This window comes from Arachis duranensis, chromosome 1 (genome assembly GCF_000817695.3).
Source record: "Arachis duranensis cultivar V14167 chromosome 1, aradu.V14167.gnm2.J7QH, whole genome shotgun sequence".
NCBI lineage: Eukaryota > Viridiplantae > Streptophyta > Magnoliopsida > Fabales > Fabaceae > Arachis > Arachis duranensis.
This window is the reverse complement of record NC_029772.3, coordinates 92,416,168-92,433,274: the sequence shown is the minus strand read 5'-3', so window position 1 is coordinate 92,433,274 and position 17,107 is coordinate 92,416,168. Positions and strand designations below refer to the sequence as shown.

At 30.6% G+C, this 17,107-nt stretch overlaps 3 protein-coding genes across 3 annotated transcripts; 1 reads left to right on the top strand and 2 right to left on the bottom strand.

Annotated features, from left to right (window-relative positions):
* Positions 1–2,073: 2,073 nt before the first annotated feature.
* Positions 2,074–3,717, bottom strand: LOC107461054 (protein RGF1 INDUCIBLE TRANSCRIPTION FACTOR 1). The gene is made up of 3 exons (XM_016079510.3): positions 3,607–3,717; positions 2,977–3,360; positions 2,074–2,676 (listed from the first exon to the last, which is right to left on the bottom strand). Exons 1-3 carry the CDS (start codon positions 3,613–3,615, stop codon positions 2,293–2,295), a joined length of 777 nt encoding a protein of 258 aa, XP_015934996.1. The 5' UTR covers positions 3,616–3,717; the 3' UTR covers positions 2,074–2,292.
* A 5,318-nt stretch (positions 3,718–9,035) lies between these two features.
* LOC107460424 (uncharacterized methyltransferase At2g41040, chloroplastic-like) lies at positions 9,036–10,631 on the bottom strand. Its single transcript, XM_016078794.3, has 8 exons — positions 10,518–10,631; positions 10,350–10,435; positions 10,118–10,258; positions 9,967–10,048; positions 9,701–9,894; positions 9,506–9,617; positions 9,232–9,336; positions 9,036–9,164 (listed from the first exon to the last, which is right to left on the bottom strand). Exons 1-8 carry the CDS (start codon positions 10,629–10,631, stop codon positions 9,036–9,038), a joined length of 963 nt encoding a protein of 320 aa, XP_015934280.3.
* A 217-nt stretch (positions 10,632–10,848) lies between these two features.
* On the top strand, positions 10,849–12,347 carry LOC107461064 (protein CHLORORESPIRATORY REDUCTION 6, chloroplastic). Its single transcript, XM_016079522.3, has 4 exons — positions 10,849–11,118; positions 11,433–11,564; positions 11,790–11,998; positions 12,076–12,347. Exons 1-4 carry the CDS (start codon positions 10,908–10,910, stop codon positions 12,304–12,306), a joined length of 783 nt encoding a protein of 260 aa, XP_015935008.1. The 5' UTR covers positions 10,849–10,907; the 3' UTR covers positions 12,307–12,347.
* Positions 12,348–17,107: the final 4,760 nt, after the last annotated feature.

Here is a 17,107-nt window from a genome sequence, read left to right as displayed (position 1 = left end):
AGCCAATAAAAATAAAAAAGATATGCCGAAAAATATAAAGAGAAAGCACAACAGCAATAAAGATGATGCAGGAGGAGAAAACATAGAACAAGAAATAAGAAGAGAAGAAGAGAATAATAGAATAATTTTATCATTTCAAATATTATTTATTGGTCTTTTTTAATATAATATCTATTTAGTCCTTTTTAATAATTTTGATATAATTAATTTTTTTGTTAATTAAAGTCTTTTGATGATTCTTAACACTGATTTTAAATTCTCCTAATATAGCACAAGACACAAAAAACCTTTTGGAACACTAGCTAAATGCTAATTTAAATTTGAGTCAAATGCCTGTTTTAATTTATAATCAAGACGAACTGATAATATATTTAATAAAACAAATTACTCATTCATCCAATCCCATAACGTAAAAAAAAAATTAGTAATTTTGACAAAAGTTGTATGATACACCTGAGAAAGTAGATTTATGGATAACTTAAGAGCGAAGAAGAATTTATCGAAAGAGTCCCAGTAGTGACAAAGACAGAACATAGCTAACTAAGTATGGCAAAGATATTTGTGCACAAAAAGATAAAGCCAATAAAAATGAAAAAGATATGGCGATAAAAGATAAAGAAAAAGCACAACAGCAATAAAGATGATGGAGAAAGAGAAAAGATAGAACAAAAAAGAAGAAAAAAAAGAAGAGAATAATAGAATAATTTTATTATTTCAAATATTATTTATTGGTCCTTTTTTAATATAATATCTATTTAGTCTTTTTAATAATTTTGATATAATTGATTTTTTTGTTAATTAAAGTCTTTTTGATGATTCTTAACACTGGTTTTTCCTTTTTTTTTTCTTTTTCTCTACTATTCAATTAGAAAGTAGTATTAATGTATTATACATTCATTTTCAACGCATATAATAAAAATAAATAAATGTTTATACCTTTTCATTCAATATTGTTTTTCAAAGGATTAGAGTAATGTTAAGCATCTATCTAAGAATAATTTAGATCCATTTTTGCATTTAAACTTATATTTTCAATATAATTTTTAGAAATTAAAAGGTAATCACCAAATCCAATTCTCTGTCTATGTAAATTGACTTGAGACAATTATTTTCTTTTACTCCATGTGGGAAAAATATTCTTGCATACTGATGGATTTCCTTGACATTATCTCTTGGGTCATAGGAATACATAGTTTTAGTCTGTGTTAAGATAGGGTATAGGCCCAAAGTAAGAATGTGTAGTGTCGTAAGCTTGATTTTTGGGCTTTGGACCCATTTTCATGTTTTTCTAACCAAGCCCTTGGCCCAATTTTTAGCTCGGTCTCATGGAATGCGGTCCATCGATAAATTTCAGTTAAACGTAGTTTCGAGACGGATTGATCATTCTCTGAAATGTGGGATATTATGGAAAAAAAAAATGAAACAATTATATGACTGGGGTTGTGTGTGATGCCTGGCCATTATCTTATAGTCTGAATATCGCTAAGCGTGACAACTGATGTTTGAATGTGAGATATTTTTCCACGACATAAAAAAAAAAAGTTAGATATTTTTGGAATATTGAGAATTTAGTAGTGAATATAGGTTGCGCTGGCTGTGGCAGATTTTGTGCGGCTACAGTGGCAGTAAGGTGCAGAAATTTCGCAGAATTTATGTTCTTTTTAGGAATGGGTTTGTTTATTATTGACTTATTCTTGCGACGAAAGGAGAATAATTCCTCACCTTAGGTTGCTTAGTTCCCAAACTAGAGAAAGTTAAAGTATGGACATCATCATCACTTACACATATCTTTCTCGTGTCATTGACTTGTTTCCCATCTATACTTAGAGTATATATGTGCTTCTTATTTTCGAATTTCTAGTTGTATGATCAATCTTATTTTGTCGTCTAATTTTAGTTCAACACTTGGAATTCTAAATCTGAGCAGTGCTATTAAAGGACCGTTGGCTAAAATGAAAATAGTACTATTCAGTTTTACAAGTTTTGTTGTTATTTTGAAATTTAACTGTTTGGGGTAAGTCAAAAGCAGAATTTAACGAGTAGCACATTATTATTATGACCATAGGATATGATATGTAAAAAAATGTACAGACCATAACTTGGAATTGGGAATCACGTGATGCCATTAAGACAAAACCCCCGACCAAGTGATTAAAAAAAACACTTCAATTTCTCGAGAGAGTTTGAACAACATGAGTAGTCGAGTCAAAATTAATACTAGTAATTAGAAGTAATCTGTTTAATTATTCCCCATTATTGTTGGGGCATAAAACTGGTAACTAAAGAAACTAATTAACATAGAGGAGATCTATGAGGAATGCCTTTTCTCCTACTGATACTGGTGGCCATGTCTTCATCGGAAACTTTGTTGGTGCTGGAATTTGTTATTAGCCTTGCACACACCTTCCATCCACTCCTCTTCTTCCTCACTATGTTCTGATCAGTACTGCAACCCATGCTCATGTTCTCTGATCCTGATGACGAACCCCATGAATAACAAGAACTCATTGGCTCATCACTGTCCACAATTGTTGATGATGAACCTCCAGTAGTTGTCATCTCCTCCTCCCCCATCTCCTGAATTTGTGGGATCAAGAAGTCTGGACCTAGCTGTAGGGTCTTGCATGTCCTTAAGTATGGTGATAGATCCTTATAGTGTTTCAGCACAAATTCCACCTACACACATTATTATTGGTAATTCATTCATTCGCATCTTAATTCTATATTTAACGATTATCAACTATTAATTTTATGTAAAGACAACTACACGTGATTCTTGACTATACAAACCCTAACAAAGTGCAAATACATAAATACAATTAAGTAGTTGTTCAGGTAAGGTAAAAATTCAGGTGCAATTAATTTTATATAAAATGATAATTGAGAGTCGTTAACTGATTTGACTCAATTGTCATTAAATAACTTTCAACTATCAACTTTACATGAAGATAACTGCAACTGAGTTTTGTAAGGTACCTTGCATGAAAGAGAGCAATGAATAAAAGGCTCTTGAAGGCTACGGTCACAGGAAGTGCAGTAATTGCCGGAGGATTTGAATTGGCGGTTCTGGGGCCTATTCTTGATGAAGACAACTTTGGCGCTGTTAATGGTGTAAGGTTGGACATTGGAGCAGTCAATGAGTTTCTGAAGATCTTCTAATCTGACAACGTCATGGTAAACGTAACGGCGAACCTGAAGAAGCCTATGGAAGCGATGAGAAGGGAAGCAGTGTGGACATATACTTATGCAGCAATCCAAGCAGCACACGTTCTTCTCGTTCTTCTTCGCCTTCTCATGGTATGAACATCCCACAAAGAACTTCTCTCTGTATAGTGCTTCTAACCATGCAGGCTTGTATCCCTATTCAATTCAACACATATGTCATTAATTCAAACTATATATTACAATTCCGATAAAAACTCAGATACAGTTGTCTTCACGTGAAGTTTATAGTTAAGAATCGTTAGATGATAATTTAGTCAAAGTTATCATTATCATCTGATGATTCTTAAATATCAAGTTCACACGAAAATAGCTGCACGTGAGTTTACACTTACAATTCAATTACTAATTAACAAGATAGGGATGGAGAATTATTCACACTACCATGATCATCAAATTAAGGTGGATGAATTATTGTATGTGTGATCAGAAAGATAGAGCACAAAGAGAAGGAGGTGAGCAGCACTGAGATAGAGAGGTATTTATGGAGTGGAGGTTCACAAGAGATTCATTTTTATATTTATAGGGTAAATAATAAGAGGCTTATTATGATATGATATCATAAATTAAAGAAACAATTAAGGTAAGAAATTAGGGGGAACGTGGGCGCTGTTTCTGTGTCTCCCATTCTCTCTAAAAATTAATTAAACTATTAATACTATTCTCTCTGCTCTCATCTCCTTGGCTTAAGAGCTCTATTCCTAAACAAATTAAACACTATTCTCTCTCCCTAAACAAGCTCCAATTCCAATACTCACCACTTATTTTATGTTTATTAATAATCCTCACCTCCTTGGCTTTGATTCAATATATGCCTTGGAAACAAAACTAACCAGTTGCTAATAGCAACTTGCTTTTGGACTTTGAAATATCATTTTTATTTTCTTTTTGTGGTGTGCAACTAATACAGTGCTGTCACATACCTACCTATATACCTCAACTCCTATATTAATACTAGTTTTAGTCTTTTGTGTAGGCGTTTTCTCAAACGTGTTACTGCTGTAATTTTATTTTATTTTCTCTCTTACATCATTTCATATTGCATATCTTTGACTAATAATAATGTTTAATTTCATCCAAGTCATTCGGCATATGTTACCTCTCATTAGAATTTGAATCCAAATTTTGTAGAGGAAGCAAAATTTTAATTTTTGCTTGGTGATTAGATCTACCTAGTGAGGTTAATAATAATAGTGTAGTGTAAATGGAATCATTGAATTTGCCTTATTAATAATACTTTAAGAAGTCGGTTAGTTGCTTAGCAGAAATTTAATTAAAATTAAACAAAGCCAGACAGTTTAGTTGACAAAGCAAAGCACAACAGAACTTGGAGCCATCACCTTTTTCTCCAAACACCTCTTTTTTTTCCCCTTCAATTTCCTTTGTGCTATATTAGATTTTTCTGCATCTCTGATAAGTGATCACTACCTTATTAGCTTATTGCATAAATCATACTTCAAAGCTAAGCAATGGGATCAGAGCATAGAGATATACATATTCCCTTTAATTTAATTTTAGAATTTCAATTTGACTTATTATTATGTTACAATTTTGTATATTTTGTTTTTCTGCCTTCATTAATAAGTAGTAAAAATTAAAATGGTTCTGTCTAAGAACTATCTAAAGAAGAATAAGGCAACCCTATCATCAAGTAATTTCATGAAGGTTCTAACTTAAAATTGAAGAAAGTTAGTTAATTAGACAACAATTCCGACCAAGCTGTTCACTACTATATACTCCTGGTATTGATTATGACATTAACTCAAAAATACATGTTTTATTATTATGTAACATACAAAACGCCTCATCAATCACATCATGCATGGAATGTTGTTTCTGCTAACAACTAATAACAACTATTTGGTGGGACTAATAATATAGGAATTGAATTTAAAATAAAATTATTAAGAAAAAAATGAATGTTATTAGTGGTATATATGTGGTGTGCATATGGAATGACAGAATGGGCTAAAGAGGCAGAGCAAAAATCTGGAAACAAGACATGAATCATATGAAGTCCCATGTTTTTTGGGGAATCAAATGTGGCCAACATTAAAATCTAAATAGTCCATCAACCACTCCACTAAATAGTACAAATCACTAAGCAAGTCAATAATTAACTGCATTAGTAGTGGTAACAAACAAGCATTTGAGTGGACAAGACAGGCACAACTCATTAAGCACTACTAGCCATCAAAATTAATGACACAAATTGTTTAATGGCTTAATTTAGTGCTAATTTTGAGGAGCTTTGCTTGTTGTGTTGTGACTTTAGACTCTAATAACCATGACTTGTTCTTGGGCTCTGAAATACTAATAGCCGTATAGTATAGGAGATTTTCATCTTTGTGATTTTCCATTTTTACCCTCCATCCTTTACCTTGCCCACATGGTTTTTGTAGATCCTGTTCACGTGATCCTTAACCTTGGCGTGAGAGCTGACTATATATGCTTAATAGTGTCAATGAAGTTTATTCATGAGTTTAATTTGTCTTTGAATGTTCACCACATATATATATATATATATAGCTCCTATAGCTTTCACCACTATTCATTATTCTAAACTCAATTTGGGGCTGCTGCACAATTTTATTATCACTATTACTTTGAGAATACAGAACCGACTTTGTAAACAGTTAACTTTTTAAAATATTCAATTTTATTTTAAAGCAAAAGTTGTAATAGATCTGTTAATAAAGTTTTGTCAGTAATATTTGAAGAATAAGAATGCTTTTAGAAGTTTTATACTGTTAAAAGAATATTATTATAAAATTGTAAACTTGAAACAGTATATATATTGTAACTAATTATGTTTTATATGGTACATGTAATAGTATACTTATAGTATTGATGTATCAATTAGCATTGGTGCACACATATTTAATTTCTTGGTATAGTTCAACAAAATCGTTAATGACAATTATGAAAATCCCTCTTCATATATTTTGAATTTTTTTATGCCTATCTGTGTTCCCGTTTTCCTTTTTTACTTTAGCACATGCATAAAAAAGAATTCAAATAAAGTATCTAACCCAATGCTTGGTAGACAAAGAAAACAAAAAGTATTTACTGCAAAGGACATAATAACTCTAGAGCCATCATTTATGCAGCAACAAAAGTCATACTAATTCAAAAATGTGGATCGTCAAACTTTTGCAGTCTCAATTCGTTTTACTGCTGTGAGTTCATCTTATGATAAACAAATGTCCCATATAGTGTTTTTTTATTAACATAAGAGTAAAGTATCGTTTTTGTCTTTAACGTTGGGGTAAATTCTAAAGTTGTCCCTAATGTTTTAATTGTTCTATTTAAATTTCTAACGTTTTAAAATTGACTCAATATTGATACGTTAACAAGAATTCACGGCGGCACAAAATTGAGACAATTTTAAAACATTAAGGACTTAAATATGATGAAAACGTTGAGGACAAAAACAATACATACAAATAAATTTTAGTTTTATCTTTCAATAATATCAATTTTTCATTGTACATAGTATTCAATTATTTTTTAATCACATCTAAGTAAATTACACTTAATCACACTATTTTTATTCTAATTTATTTAGAATAAAAGTAGTGTGATTAAGTATAATTTACTTAGATGTGATTAAAAAATAATTGAATATTATATATGGTAAAAAATTGATATTATTAAAAAATAAAAATAAAATTTATTTCTATGTATCGTTTTTATTCCCAATCCCTAACGTTTCAAAATCGTTTCAATTTTGTTCCGCCGTCAATTATGTTAACGGATCCTTAACGGCAGGACAACATTGAGCAAATTTTGAAACGTTAGGGACAACTTTAAAACTTATTCCAAATATTGGAGACAAAAACGATACTTTACTCTTAATATAATTAGAAATGTCAAGGGATTAATATTATTTAAAGTATAAAAAATTTAATTAATATTAATTTAAATATAAGATAAAAACAAGGAGAAAGTGTTAATTATCTAATATTTTAAACTTAGTTTATCTATTTTTATTTGAAGTATTTATTTAAAAGTTATTAGACTTTATTCCAACATGGTAACAAGTCTAACATAAGTAGATCAGTTGAAGTTAAGGGGGAAAATATATTAAATAAATTTTATGAACCGTCTTTAATTTAGAAATGAAATAGATAAAAAAAATTACATAAGCGTGTCAGGGCACTAAAAACTGCAGGAACTTGATCCTAATGATGATGAACTATGAACCTCGTAACTAGAAATCCATAATTAATGGGAGTGATGAATGGACTTTTTAAGTTTTAACCATAACTCCAGAACAGTTTCAATGAAATCAGCACCGACCAACAGAAGCAGGACACTGCATCTGAATGCTTAATATCTTAGCACTCCAAAGCAAAATAGTGTGTAGATTTTTACAAACTCTACGTTAACAGAAAAAAAAATGATGGAAGAAAAGAAAAGAAAAGAATTGTCACCCCCACGTGCCACGAAAAGCAGAATGGTATCTATGATCCTAACAGTAACAGAGGATCTCACGTGCAAGGTATCCAAGAACCTTACAAATTTTAACATTTATGTTAATGGACTCATCATCCCCTTCTCCTTAAACCCAACTTCTCTAGTTATTATAAATCATAGAATAATTTTAGGCACATAATTTAATGTATGTACATGATTACATTAATTCTCTAGTAAGAATTTATTTACAAAATTACAATAAAAATTTATGTACAGTTAATTTTATATAAAATTAATAATAATTTTTTTTTAATAATTTAATAAAATTTAATATAAAAATAATTATATTTGGGGTAAGTTTTATTTGTGTTTTAAATTGTCCTATTTATATTTCTAACGTTTATAAAAGTGATTCAATATTATTCTACTATTAATTATACTAACAAATTAGATTATATTTTTCAATTATTTTTATTGTATTCATTCTCAATTAGGTCTTATTTGGATGTGTTCAATTTCAATACTATACACACTATTTGTGATTAGATTCAGTTATGTCCATAGAAAAGTGAATTATGTAAATATTATAAGAATTAGTTTTAACTTTTGATGAACTATTTTTTGGAGTGGATCATCGATTCTATCCCAGATATTTGTATTCTAACTCCAATAAGAGATTTTCAAAATTCAAACTAAAGCGTTCATGATGTGTAATTGACAGTAGAATAACATTGAATCACTTTTACAATGTTAAGAATACAAATAAAACAATTCAAATATTAGAGACACAAATAGAATTTACCTAAAGATCGGAACAAAAATGATATTTTACTCATAAAAAACGTTTAGGGTATATAGTAGATAGGTGTATGTGGCGGTCAAAGGTCAAAGGAGAGAATGACAAAGTGTGGGTCAGCGGGTGAGCCGCACGAGGGGATCTGTGTACCTCGCCACTCACTCTGTCACTCTTTCTTTAATACCCTTTTGCCACTTCCACATGTCAGTCACATGCACCACCCTCTCCTTTTTCTCAATACCCCATGCCTCAATTTCTCACTTTAATTAGCTACTAATATAACAATTACACTCAAATTTATAAATATTCTCTCTCAATTAGAAATACGATTCAGGTCATAAAAATTTTTTGACCATTCAGATAATACGTTTAACTTAACATCAATAAAAATATAATTTTATTCTACTGTATCAAGTTAATTACATAAATCACACGACATCATTAAATTATATTATATATTAATTACATATAATTGACAACTTATAAAGGATTCTAGTTAATCTGTTCATATATTCTGGATGTGTATGATTACTCATTTAGTTTTTTTTTTCTTAAGGTTTATTTACAAATTGTTTGAAATGGAGAATGAAATATTGGTCTAAGGCTTCTGAGCAGAGAAGATGATAAAGGACTGATGAACTTTGCTTGTGTAATTGATGAGACCACATGACATGCAAAGCCCTTCAATTTCTTGCTCTGTTAAGAATTTATGTGTCCTTGAAACACTCTGCAACCAAAAAGGCTTCAACATCATCTCATGCAAGCTAAGAGATCAAACAACAACATACTTTTACCTCTCTGAATAAGCGCACAATTAATGGGGTTGTAGAAGAGTAACGGAGAAAAGTGGTTCCAACAAAGATTCCACCACTTCTTAGTATCCGGCTAATTTCAGCAACCTTCAATTTTGTCAATTAGTATACATGTAACAAATATGACTTCGTATGAAATTGATAATTAAGAGCCGTTAGATAATTAAATTGTTTAATATATCAGGTGTTTACATCTTAGCTATCATCTTCGTACGAGTATCATATAACAAAGAGAGAAACAGAATTTAGTGTTTACAGAATTGGAGGGAGATGGCCAACAATGCAAGGCGGCGCCGGCGTGGACGGCATCAACAGAACCAGATGAGAAAGGAAGCCTACAAACATCTGCTCTTACAAGAGCAAGATTACTGCATAGAATGACATCAAAAACAAACATGTGGCATTAATTAATATAACAATTTTTCAGGGGATGAAGGAGAGCAAAACTCACGCTTTCAAAAGAATGTCATCTTTGTTAATGAAATCATAACACTGGCGAAGCATGTTTTCAGAAAAATCCAGCGCCACCACTCCAGAATATGATCCAGATTTGGCGAATTTTCGCGAAATCAAGCCAGTTCCACAGCTAACATCGACGATGCAGCCACCTTTAGCAGATTGAAAGTAGTCTTGAGCCATTTTGAACTGCACTATTCCAATCATTACTATGACTTGTAATATGTGAATTAATTCAAATAAGCATATATAGTTATATACCTCTTCTTCAGGACCTGGAAAGCCTCCTAGATTGAAATTCTGACGCCAACCTCTTTCGTACAAAAATGAAACAAATGGACTCCTGAAAATGGATACAAATTTTCATCAGTTATTGGAGATGAATAAGGAATGTAGTTATTGATTATTATACCTGAAAAGCTCAGTGAGATATGGTTGGTTTTCAGTGTAGTCCAATAATCCAGAAGTAACCGTCAAATCAAGATACTTATCTTTACTAGAGAATGATTTTCTGCATCTTTTACACTTGAAACCTGATCTGTATATTGCTGATCTGAAGTTTTGGATCCATTCATTGAATTGTTATTAATTACGTACACAGAAATATAAACTTGGATTGATTCTTAGTTAGTTACCCAACTTACAAGTTAAGGCCAGAGGGACCTTTTCTTATGAGTGGTTCATAACATATTGGGCATGCAAAATAGTCCTTTTCTATTGCCTGACCCTCCTGAACCCAAAATTAACATTAATCAAATGAGTTTAACAATTGTAAACTAAAAATAATTAATAAGAGGGTATATAGTATATACCATGTCCATAACAAGAGATGAACTGGGAATTGTAGTCGATGAAGAGGAGAAGAAGCCATTATTGCCATCCAAATCCAAATCCAATTCAATTGCTACAATGTTTTTATTTTTCATTAATAAAAATGCTACATGCAGTAAATGATACATGCATTTAGCATTCCCCTTATAAAAAGCATAAATTGGGGGCTTTACTATACATGTACAAAGTGTGTGTTTTTTTTGGGCCTATTGGGCTACGATTATTGGGTTTGATAAAGCCCAAACCTAAGGGGGAATTCTGGATAGAATAGTTGGGGGAAACATAAGGCTTGAATTGAAGAGCTGGCAGATAATGAAAGAAACTGTAATAACTGCAAAACAAGTGTTCCACAGTTACTACATCTGCACAGTATGGCTGGCACCATGAAGTTGAAGCCATTGCTTCCACTCTCTCCTTTGCCTGAACAAGCCACTACTTCTTCAATTTCACGCATTTCCTGTGGCTTATTCACCTCTCTTCCAATTCCTCATGCTTCTGCTTCACACAGACCACAGGTTTCGGTCTCAGTAGCATTCAATCCCCGTGGCAACTTCGACATCTCTTTATTTGATGAGGATAATGGTAGCATTTATATTATGTTATTGTAGAAAATAATTTGTTTCAAACTTATTTATTCATTTGTCATGAGTATATCCAAAAATAAATCTATATCAATTTTTTCTTGTATTAAAATGCATCATTTGCGATCCTAATTAGAGGCAAATCTAGAAATATTATTGATATGATATTTTTATATTTATCTAAACTATCCATTAATAACTATCTTATCTAGTAATAGAAATTGCATAACTGTCAAATTATGTGACTATTCAAGTAAAGATGGTTAAGCAGTTTAGTCAAATTCGTCAATATTCAATTAGTATTTTGATTTACAGATGCTACTAAAGCTGAACATCCAATGCCTCCAACTGAAGGCCGATTCGAAGTTGTTATCGACAATGATGTTGTGACTCGCCTCGACTTGTCCCCTTTTCAGGCTGCAACAGGAATCAAGTCCCCTTCTTTAGGTAGGCCCCTGTTTAATTCAAGGTGGAACTCAGGTGTAGTTAACTCTACCTGAAGTTGATAGTTCAGAACCGTTAAATGATTTGACTGATTTGACTAAGTTTTTATCTGGCTTTCAACTATCAACTTCCTGTTCACACGAAGTTGAGTGTACATGAGTTTTCATCTTAATTCAATCTTGAAAATATCTTTATTTTGGGATTGTAACTGATTTTCATAGTTAACAGTAAATCCAAAGGATTTTCTGGAGCGTAGAATTGGATTTACCATAAACTACGCTCGAGAAGATCCTGGCGATCCGCGAGAGTTATCAGAGTTCCCTGAAATCAGGCTCTGGTTTGTGAGGCTTGATGCTACCTATCCATGGCTGCCTATCTTGTTGGACTGGAGAGCAGGCGAGCTTGCTCGCTATGCTGCAATGTTGGTTCCTCACCAGGTAATTAAGTTACTTCTGATCTTCTATGTGTGTATTACTACCAAGTACCAACAATGTTTGATGCTATGTTTTTGCAGATGAATATGAAAATGGGAGTTGTGTTCAACCCAGAGGCATTAGAACTGTTTGTTATGAACAAAGTGTTTGTTGCATATTCATGGTTGAAGCATCATGACATTCCCATGCCTAAATTAAGGACAAAAGATATGGCCACAATGCTTGGATTTGGGATTGGAGATGAACTATACGACTTAATTGACAAACATCCTCTTCATCTATCATCATCATCAAATGAGGAACGTGTATGATGATGCATGCATGTGTATCAGTATTTTTAAATATATATATATATATATAAAAAGATCAGCAGCATCCATTTGAGATTGATATTCATTCCTGTATATGTAATCCTGTTTCAAGGTAAGAATTTTAAAACCCACCATTCCTATGTTAGTTATAATGTAATCATTCTGATATATGTTGGATTAGAAACAGAGTTTGTTTGATTTGGAGGAAAAATTCAGTATAGTCTGATGATTGGTGCAACATATATTTATACATGTAACCAACTCAGCATCAACTAACTTCTAAATATAGCTAACAGCAACTATCATTAACTAAATGAATTACTAATTACAATCATCTAAGCATCTAATATGTTGTGTGTCTCCTCCCCAATTCCATTTGAAACATTTAGTTAACACACAAGAATTCAATATCTAAACTATCGTGTAACTTATATTGAAAGAAAATTATAAGTCATGGATTTAAACCATGAAAACAGCTATTGATGTAATTATCAGGTTAAGTTGCGTATATTATACACTTTGGATGCCGTCCTTTTTCAGACTAACGAACCTGTGGTTAATGCGATATACTTATACACCGGACTATCCGCTTTGTATATGTATTTTTTTTTATAGTTAGGGTACTAATAGCAACTTCAATGGTATGGTAAGACTACTTAGAATCTGATGGTGCCATTCTCAATTCCTTTCCCTCCACATGTTACATGTGATATCATAAGGTAGAATTGAGACCGAAATTCTTCATTGGAATTGCTCTAATTATGAAAGCAACAAATTAAAAAGAAAGGCTTCAAAATTTTAATACATTCAAAACTTTTTTTTCCTTTTCAAAACTAAATGTAAAAATGATAGTTGAAATCGGATGATAATTTAATCAACCATCAAGATTTCTTAACGTGAGTACATGCAAAGGGTTGTTATTATATGAATGAAAAACAATAACATAAAAATGAGTTGCTATCAAATCTTTTAACATTAAGTGCACCAACTGTCTTCCATTTGAAATTATAGTGTGATCTTAACTAGTGTGAATCTCTTAAATCAATAATGGCTTTTGACGATAGGGAAAAGCATTGAAAAATAGAAATAGAACCTCTTCATGCATAGCAATTGTCACACATTACTCGTGCTCGATCTATACATATACATAGAAAGCGATTACTTGCGGAAAGAACTAAAGTCTTGTCATTCACATGATGAATTGGAAGAGGGGGCCTTATATTATTATTGTACCTTCCATAACTCCATAACCCTATGGGACAATATATCTTCACTCCCATGTGCCAATGCGATATATATAATGGACAACAACATGTGCCTATGTGTGAGGGAGTCACAACATTATATATACTATATACTATGCATATTCACATGTGTTGTGTTATATATTTTATACGAATAAATTATTTATTTGATAATTAATTTAAGTATGTATTAAATTAAATTAGTTATTTTAATTTACAATTGTATCTTTTAAGAATGAACATGAAGCATTTGATTTTTTTAAAATCAAATTGGCAAATACAATGATACTTTTTGTGCTTAAACAACTTAAATACAATGTCGAAGCTACTATAAGAATTGTATACATAAAATCATAGGACAAAACTGACCCTAGTATATATTTACTATGAGGTGTGTTATATAGCAAGGTAACATGGGCCTTATCGGATTTGAGCTACAATTGAAGCAATGATGAAGGGACAAGCGCACAAAAAGTTCAAAGCATTTATTCCTCTGCATGACTTTGCATGAAATTTATTTAGTTTCCTGTGTTATATCAGAACCATGATCCTATTGTGCGTTGACTACCATTTCAACTTTTGTGAGAGTAGGGGTCTTTAGGCTCCTTTCTATGTCTCTCCTTTAATTTCTCCTTTTTTTTCTTTTCACCATTATTATATTTGTTGTTCATATATTCCAACAAAATATCTTATAATTTTAATTAATTAGTTTTCATGTTTAACGTAACTAGAAATGTAAATTTTATTCGATAAGTGGACAATTTTAAATAGTAAATACAAAAACTAAATACTTTTTTTTTTGGGTTTGAAAATACATATAATTGAATAAGTTATATTCTCTATTTATGAATCCTTGTTGAAGTTTGAATAATCATTAAAATATATAATGATGACTCTACCCCACCATGTACCGTATAGTTTGAAATAGTTACTTGGTATGGAAGGTTCATGTATATGTGGAAAAAACGATGACTTATAGCTTATGGACTCTCTGTCTTTTCCATCGCCACATGCATGAAGAAAGATTTGGCAATAAATTTGTATTTGTTTCTACCTCTCGTGAGAAATGATAGCTTCATTTTTGAGGGTAAAGATTTCATTTTTTTTAATTTAAATTAATAAATAAAAAATACATAAATAATTATACCTCTAAAACATATTTTTACTAACCAAATTAATTATTTCAATGCAATCAGTCAAACCACATTTTTACATAAGTAAAAACAAAGAAATCAAATAATAATGTTAATACGACCGTTATACATCGGTTACAAGTTATAATTCGGCCATAGGAATTATAGATCGACGGTCAATTATCGACATTCAAATAAGTACTAAAACGACAAATACGCTATTAATCTCCACTTAAAACACCATTACTCGGAGATATAACGGTTACCTTTTTCAAATATAAAGGAAATGGTAAGGAAATTGCTTGATTCATTACATTCTGCAAAACTTATTATTTATATTCTGAGTGTTTTTTGCAGGTATCCACCCCTTATTTTTCTCGGTGCCAACGTATACAAAATGCTTGAAGACATTCATCGACAGATATAATTTATTTATTTTTTAAAACACTATTCTTTGTTTATTACTTTGAATTACTAGATAAGAGTCAAATAATAATTCCAATTGTCCTGAGCAGAAAGGTAGAGACAAATTAAAGAAACAAAATAAGGTTCAAAAGCAAGCAGTTAGAGTTGAACCAAGGGGCGTAGAAGAAACAATCAACGTCCATGATATCTGGAATATTATAATAAATACTCTATCACAAACTATAAACTAATAATCAAAGTACTTACCCTTTTGCTTAATTAACATAAGCATGCATCAAGTGTATATAATAAAGTGGTAGGAAAGTAGGATCTTGGTAGGTTTTGACGTTGGAAAAATCCCAAAAAAATGTATAATAAAGAAATGATGAATACATACATACATCACCTAAGCTGGAATGTATGGTTATGAAGAGGCATATAATCAGAAATCAAGCTTCAAGATTTCAGTCTTCTATGCAGCAAGGAAACAAATGAAAGTGCATAACACTTTCAATTGTTTGGGCGGCAGTACCCAATAATTGTTATTCAATTTTGAAAAAGTGACCAACAGTGTCGGCCTTATGTTCTCTAACAAAACATGTCTTTCCACTCCCATGCTTTTCATTATTTTCTCATTCACACACCAAAACTTAATCACTCATCTCTGTTTCTCTTGGCCCTACTCTCGCTCCCTTGCAATAAATTATTTAAAAAAATTATATAATTAAAAAAAAGGAGAAAGTGGGAGTTTTTAAATATGTGGCTACTCATGCCAAGATTTTTTCATAGTAAAAAATAGTTAAATAATAATTTAACCAAATATATTAAATAATTTGACTGTTTTTACCTGTTATTTTTACATGAAAATAATTTCATATGAGTATAATTACTTTTTGAAAGACGCATAATAATAATCAATGGATAACTCTTTCAACACAGTAATTATGAGTTTAACTAGAAAGTGAACTTTTTTTTATATCAATCAATTATTTTAAAATTAATTATTGTTTTATTTTAAATTTTAAATTTTAATCTTAAATTATAAATCTAAATTTTTTTTAAAAATTTATAATAAAAATTAGTTAATATAACTAATTAAAAAAATTATACTTGTTATTCTTAATTTATCTATTGCCATCCATTGAAATAATTTGCGAAAGAACTCCCGTTCAACCTATACACTTTTTGTCATTTTCAAGCTCGAATCCGATATATATTGACTTTGTAATAAGAGCCTTTTTCTCTTTTTAGTTTTGTGATTAGAGAATCATTACTAGCATGACTTGTTAATAAAAATTTGTACGTCGTAGTATGGTATTAATAAATTCATTGCTATGCGTCCCACAGATATTAGATTTTTTTTTTATTTGAACACATTAATAGAGTCAACAACAATAAATAATGTTTATTATTCCCCGATGATGATTTGGTGAAACAGTACTCGTATCGTGACTATAAGACTACGAAGACGATACATTGAGATAGAATAAAGATACAAAAATATAAAATTATATTTGACGGATGAGATATAAGCAAAAATATTATATTTAAAAAAATTAAATTAATATATTTTATATTAATTATAAAAAGAAGGACAAAGAGATACTAACAAAAAATATGACTTTTTTATTATTTTTGTTAATTCTTTTATAATTATATTTTTTATTATTATATTTTTTTAAAAAATTTTTTAAATTAAAAAATAAAAATAAATTATATTTTTATAATTTGTCTAATTTTTTATATTGTTTTATTCTAAAAAGCAAACACAAGTTAAAATACATTATTAATTATTAAGAGTTAAGACACAATTAATTAATTAACTTGTGGACCGCAAATATACATGTATCGGATATTTATAAATTACACATTATTTGATATGATGAAATATGTGGTAGCTGTTTAGTTTTACCAAATCAACAGTAGTAACGATGTATGTGTGGTACAGATAGATGATATATAGATCCTCGCTTCTTCTTGAGAGCGACAATTATTCTTATCTCATCTGCTCTTTCACAC

Excerpts from the sequence above, each read along its gene's own strand:
- LOC107461054 (XM_016079510.3), bottom strand. Across the intron at positions 2,677-2,976 it reads ATTGCTCTCTTTCATGCAAG|GTGGAATTTGTGCTGAAACA; the intron begins GTACCTTACAAA and ends TAATGTGTGTAG.
- LOC107460424 (XM_016078794.3), bottom strand. The coding sequence starts at position 10,631 with ATGAAAAATAAAAACATTGTAGCAATTGAATTGGATTTGGATTTGGAT. Across the intron at positions 10,049-10,117 it reads TATCTCACTGAGCTTTTCAG|GAGTCCATTTGTTTCATTTT; the intron begins GTATAATAATCA and ends ATCCATTTTCAG. Across the intron at positions 9,337-9,505 it reads GGCCATCTCCCTCCAATTCT|GTTGCTGAAATTAGCCGGAT; the intron begins GTAAACACTAAA and ends ACAAAATTGAAG.
- LOC107461064 (XM_016079522.3), top strand. The coding sequence starts at position 10,908 with ATGGCTGGCACCATGAAGTTGAAGCCATTGCTTCCACTCTCTCCTTTG. Across the intron at positions 11,565-11,789 it reads AATCAAGTCCCCTTCTTTAG|TAAATCCAAAGGATTTTCTG; the intron begins GTAGGCCCCTGT and ends CATAGTTAACAG. Across the intron at positions 11,999-12,075 it reads CAATGTTGGTTCCTCACCAG|ATGAATATGAAAATGGGAGT; the intron begins GTAATTAAGTTA and ends ATGTTTTTGCAG.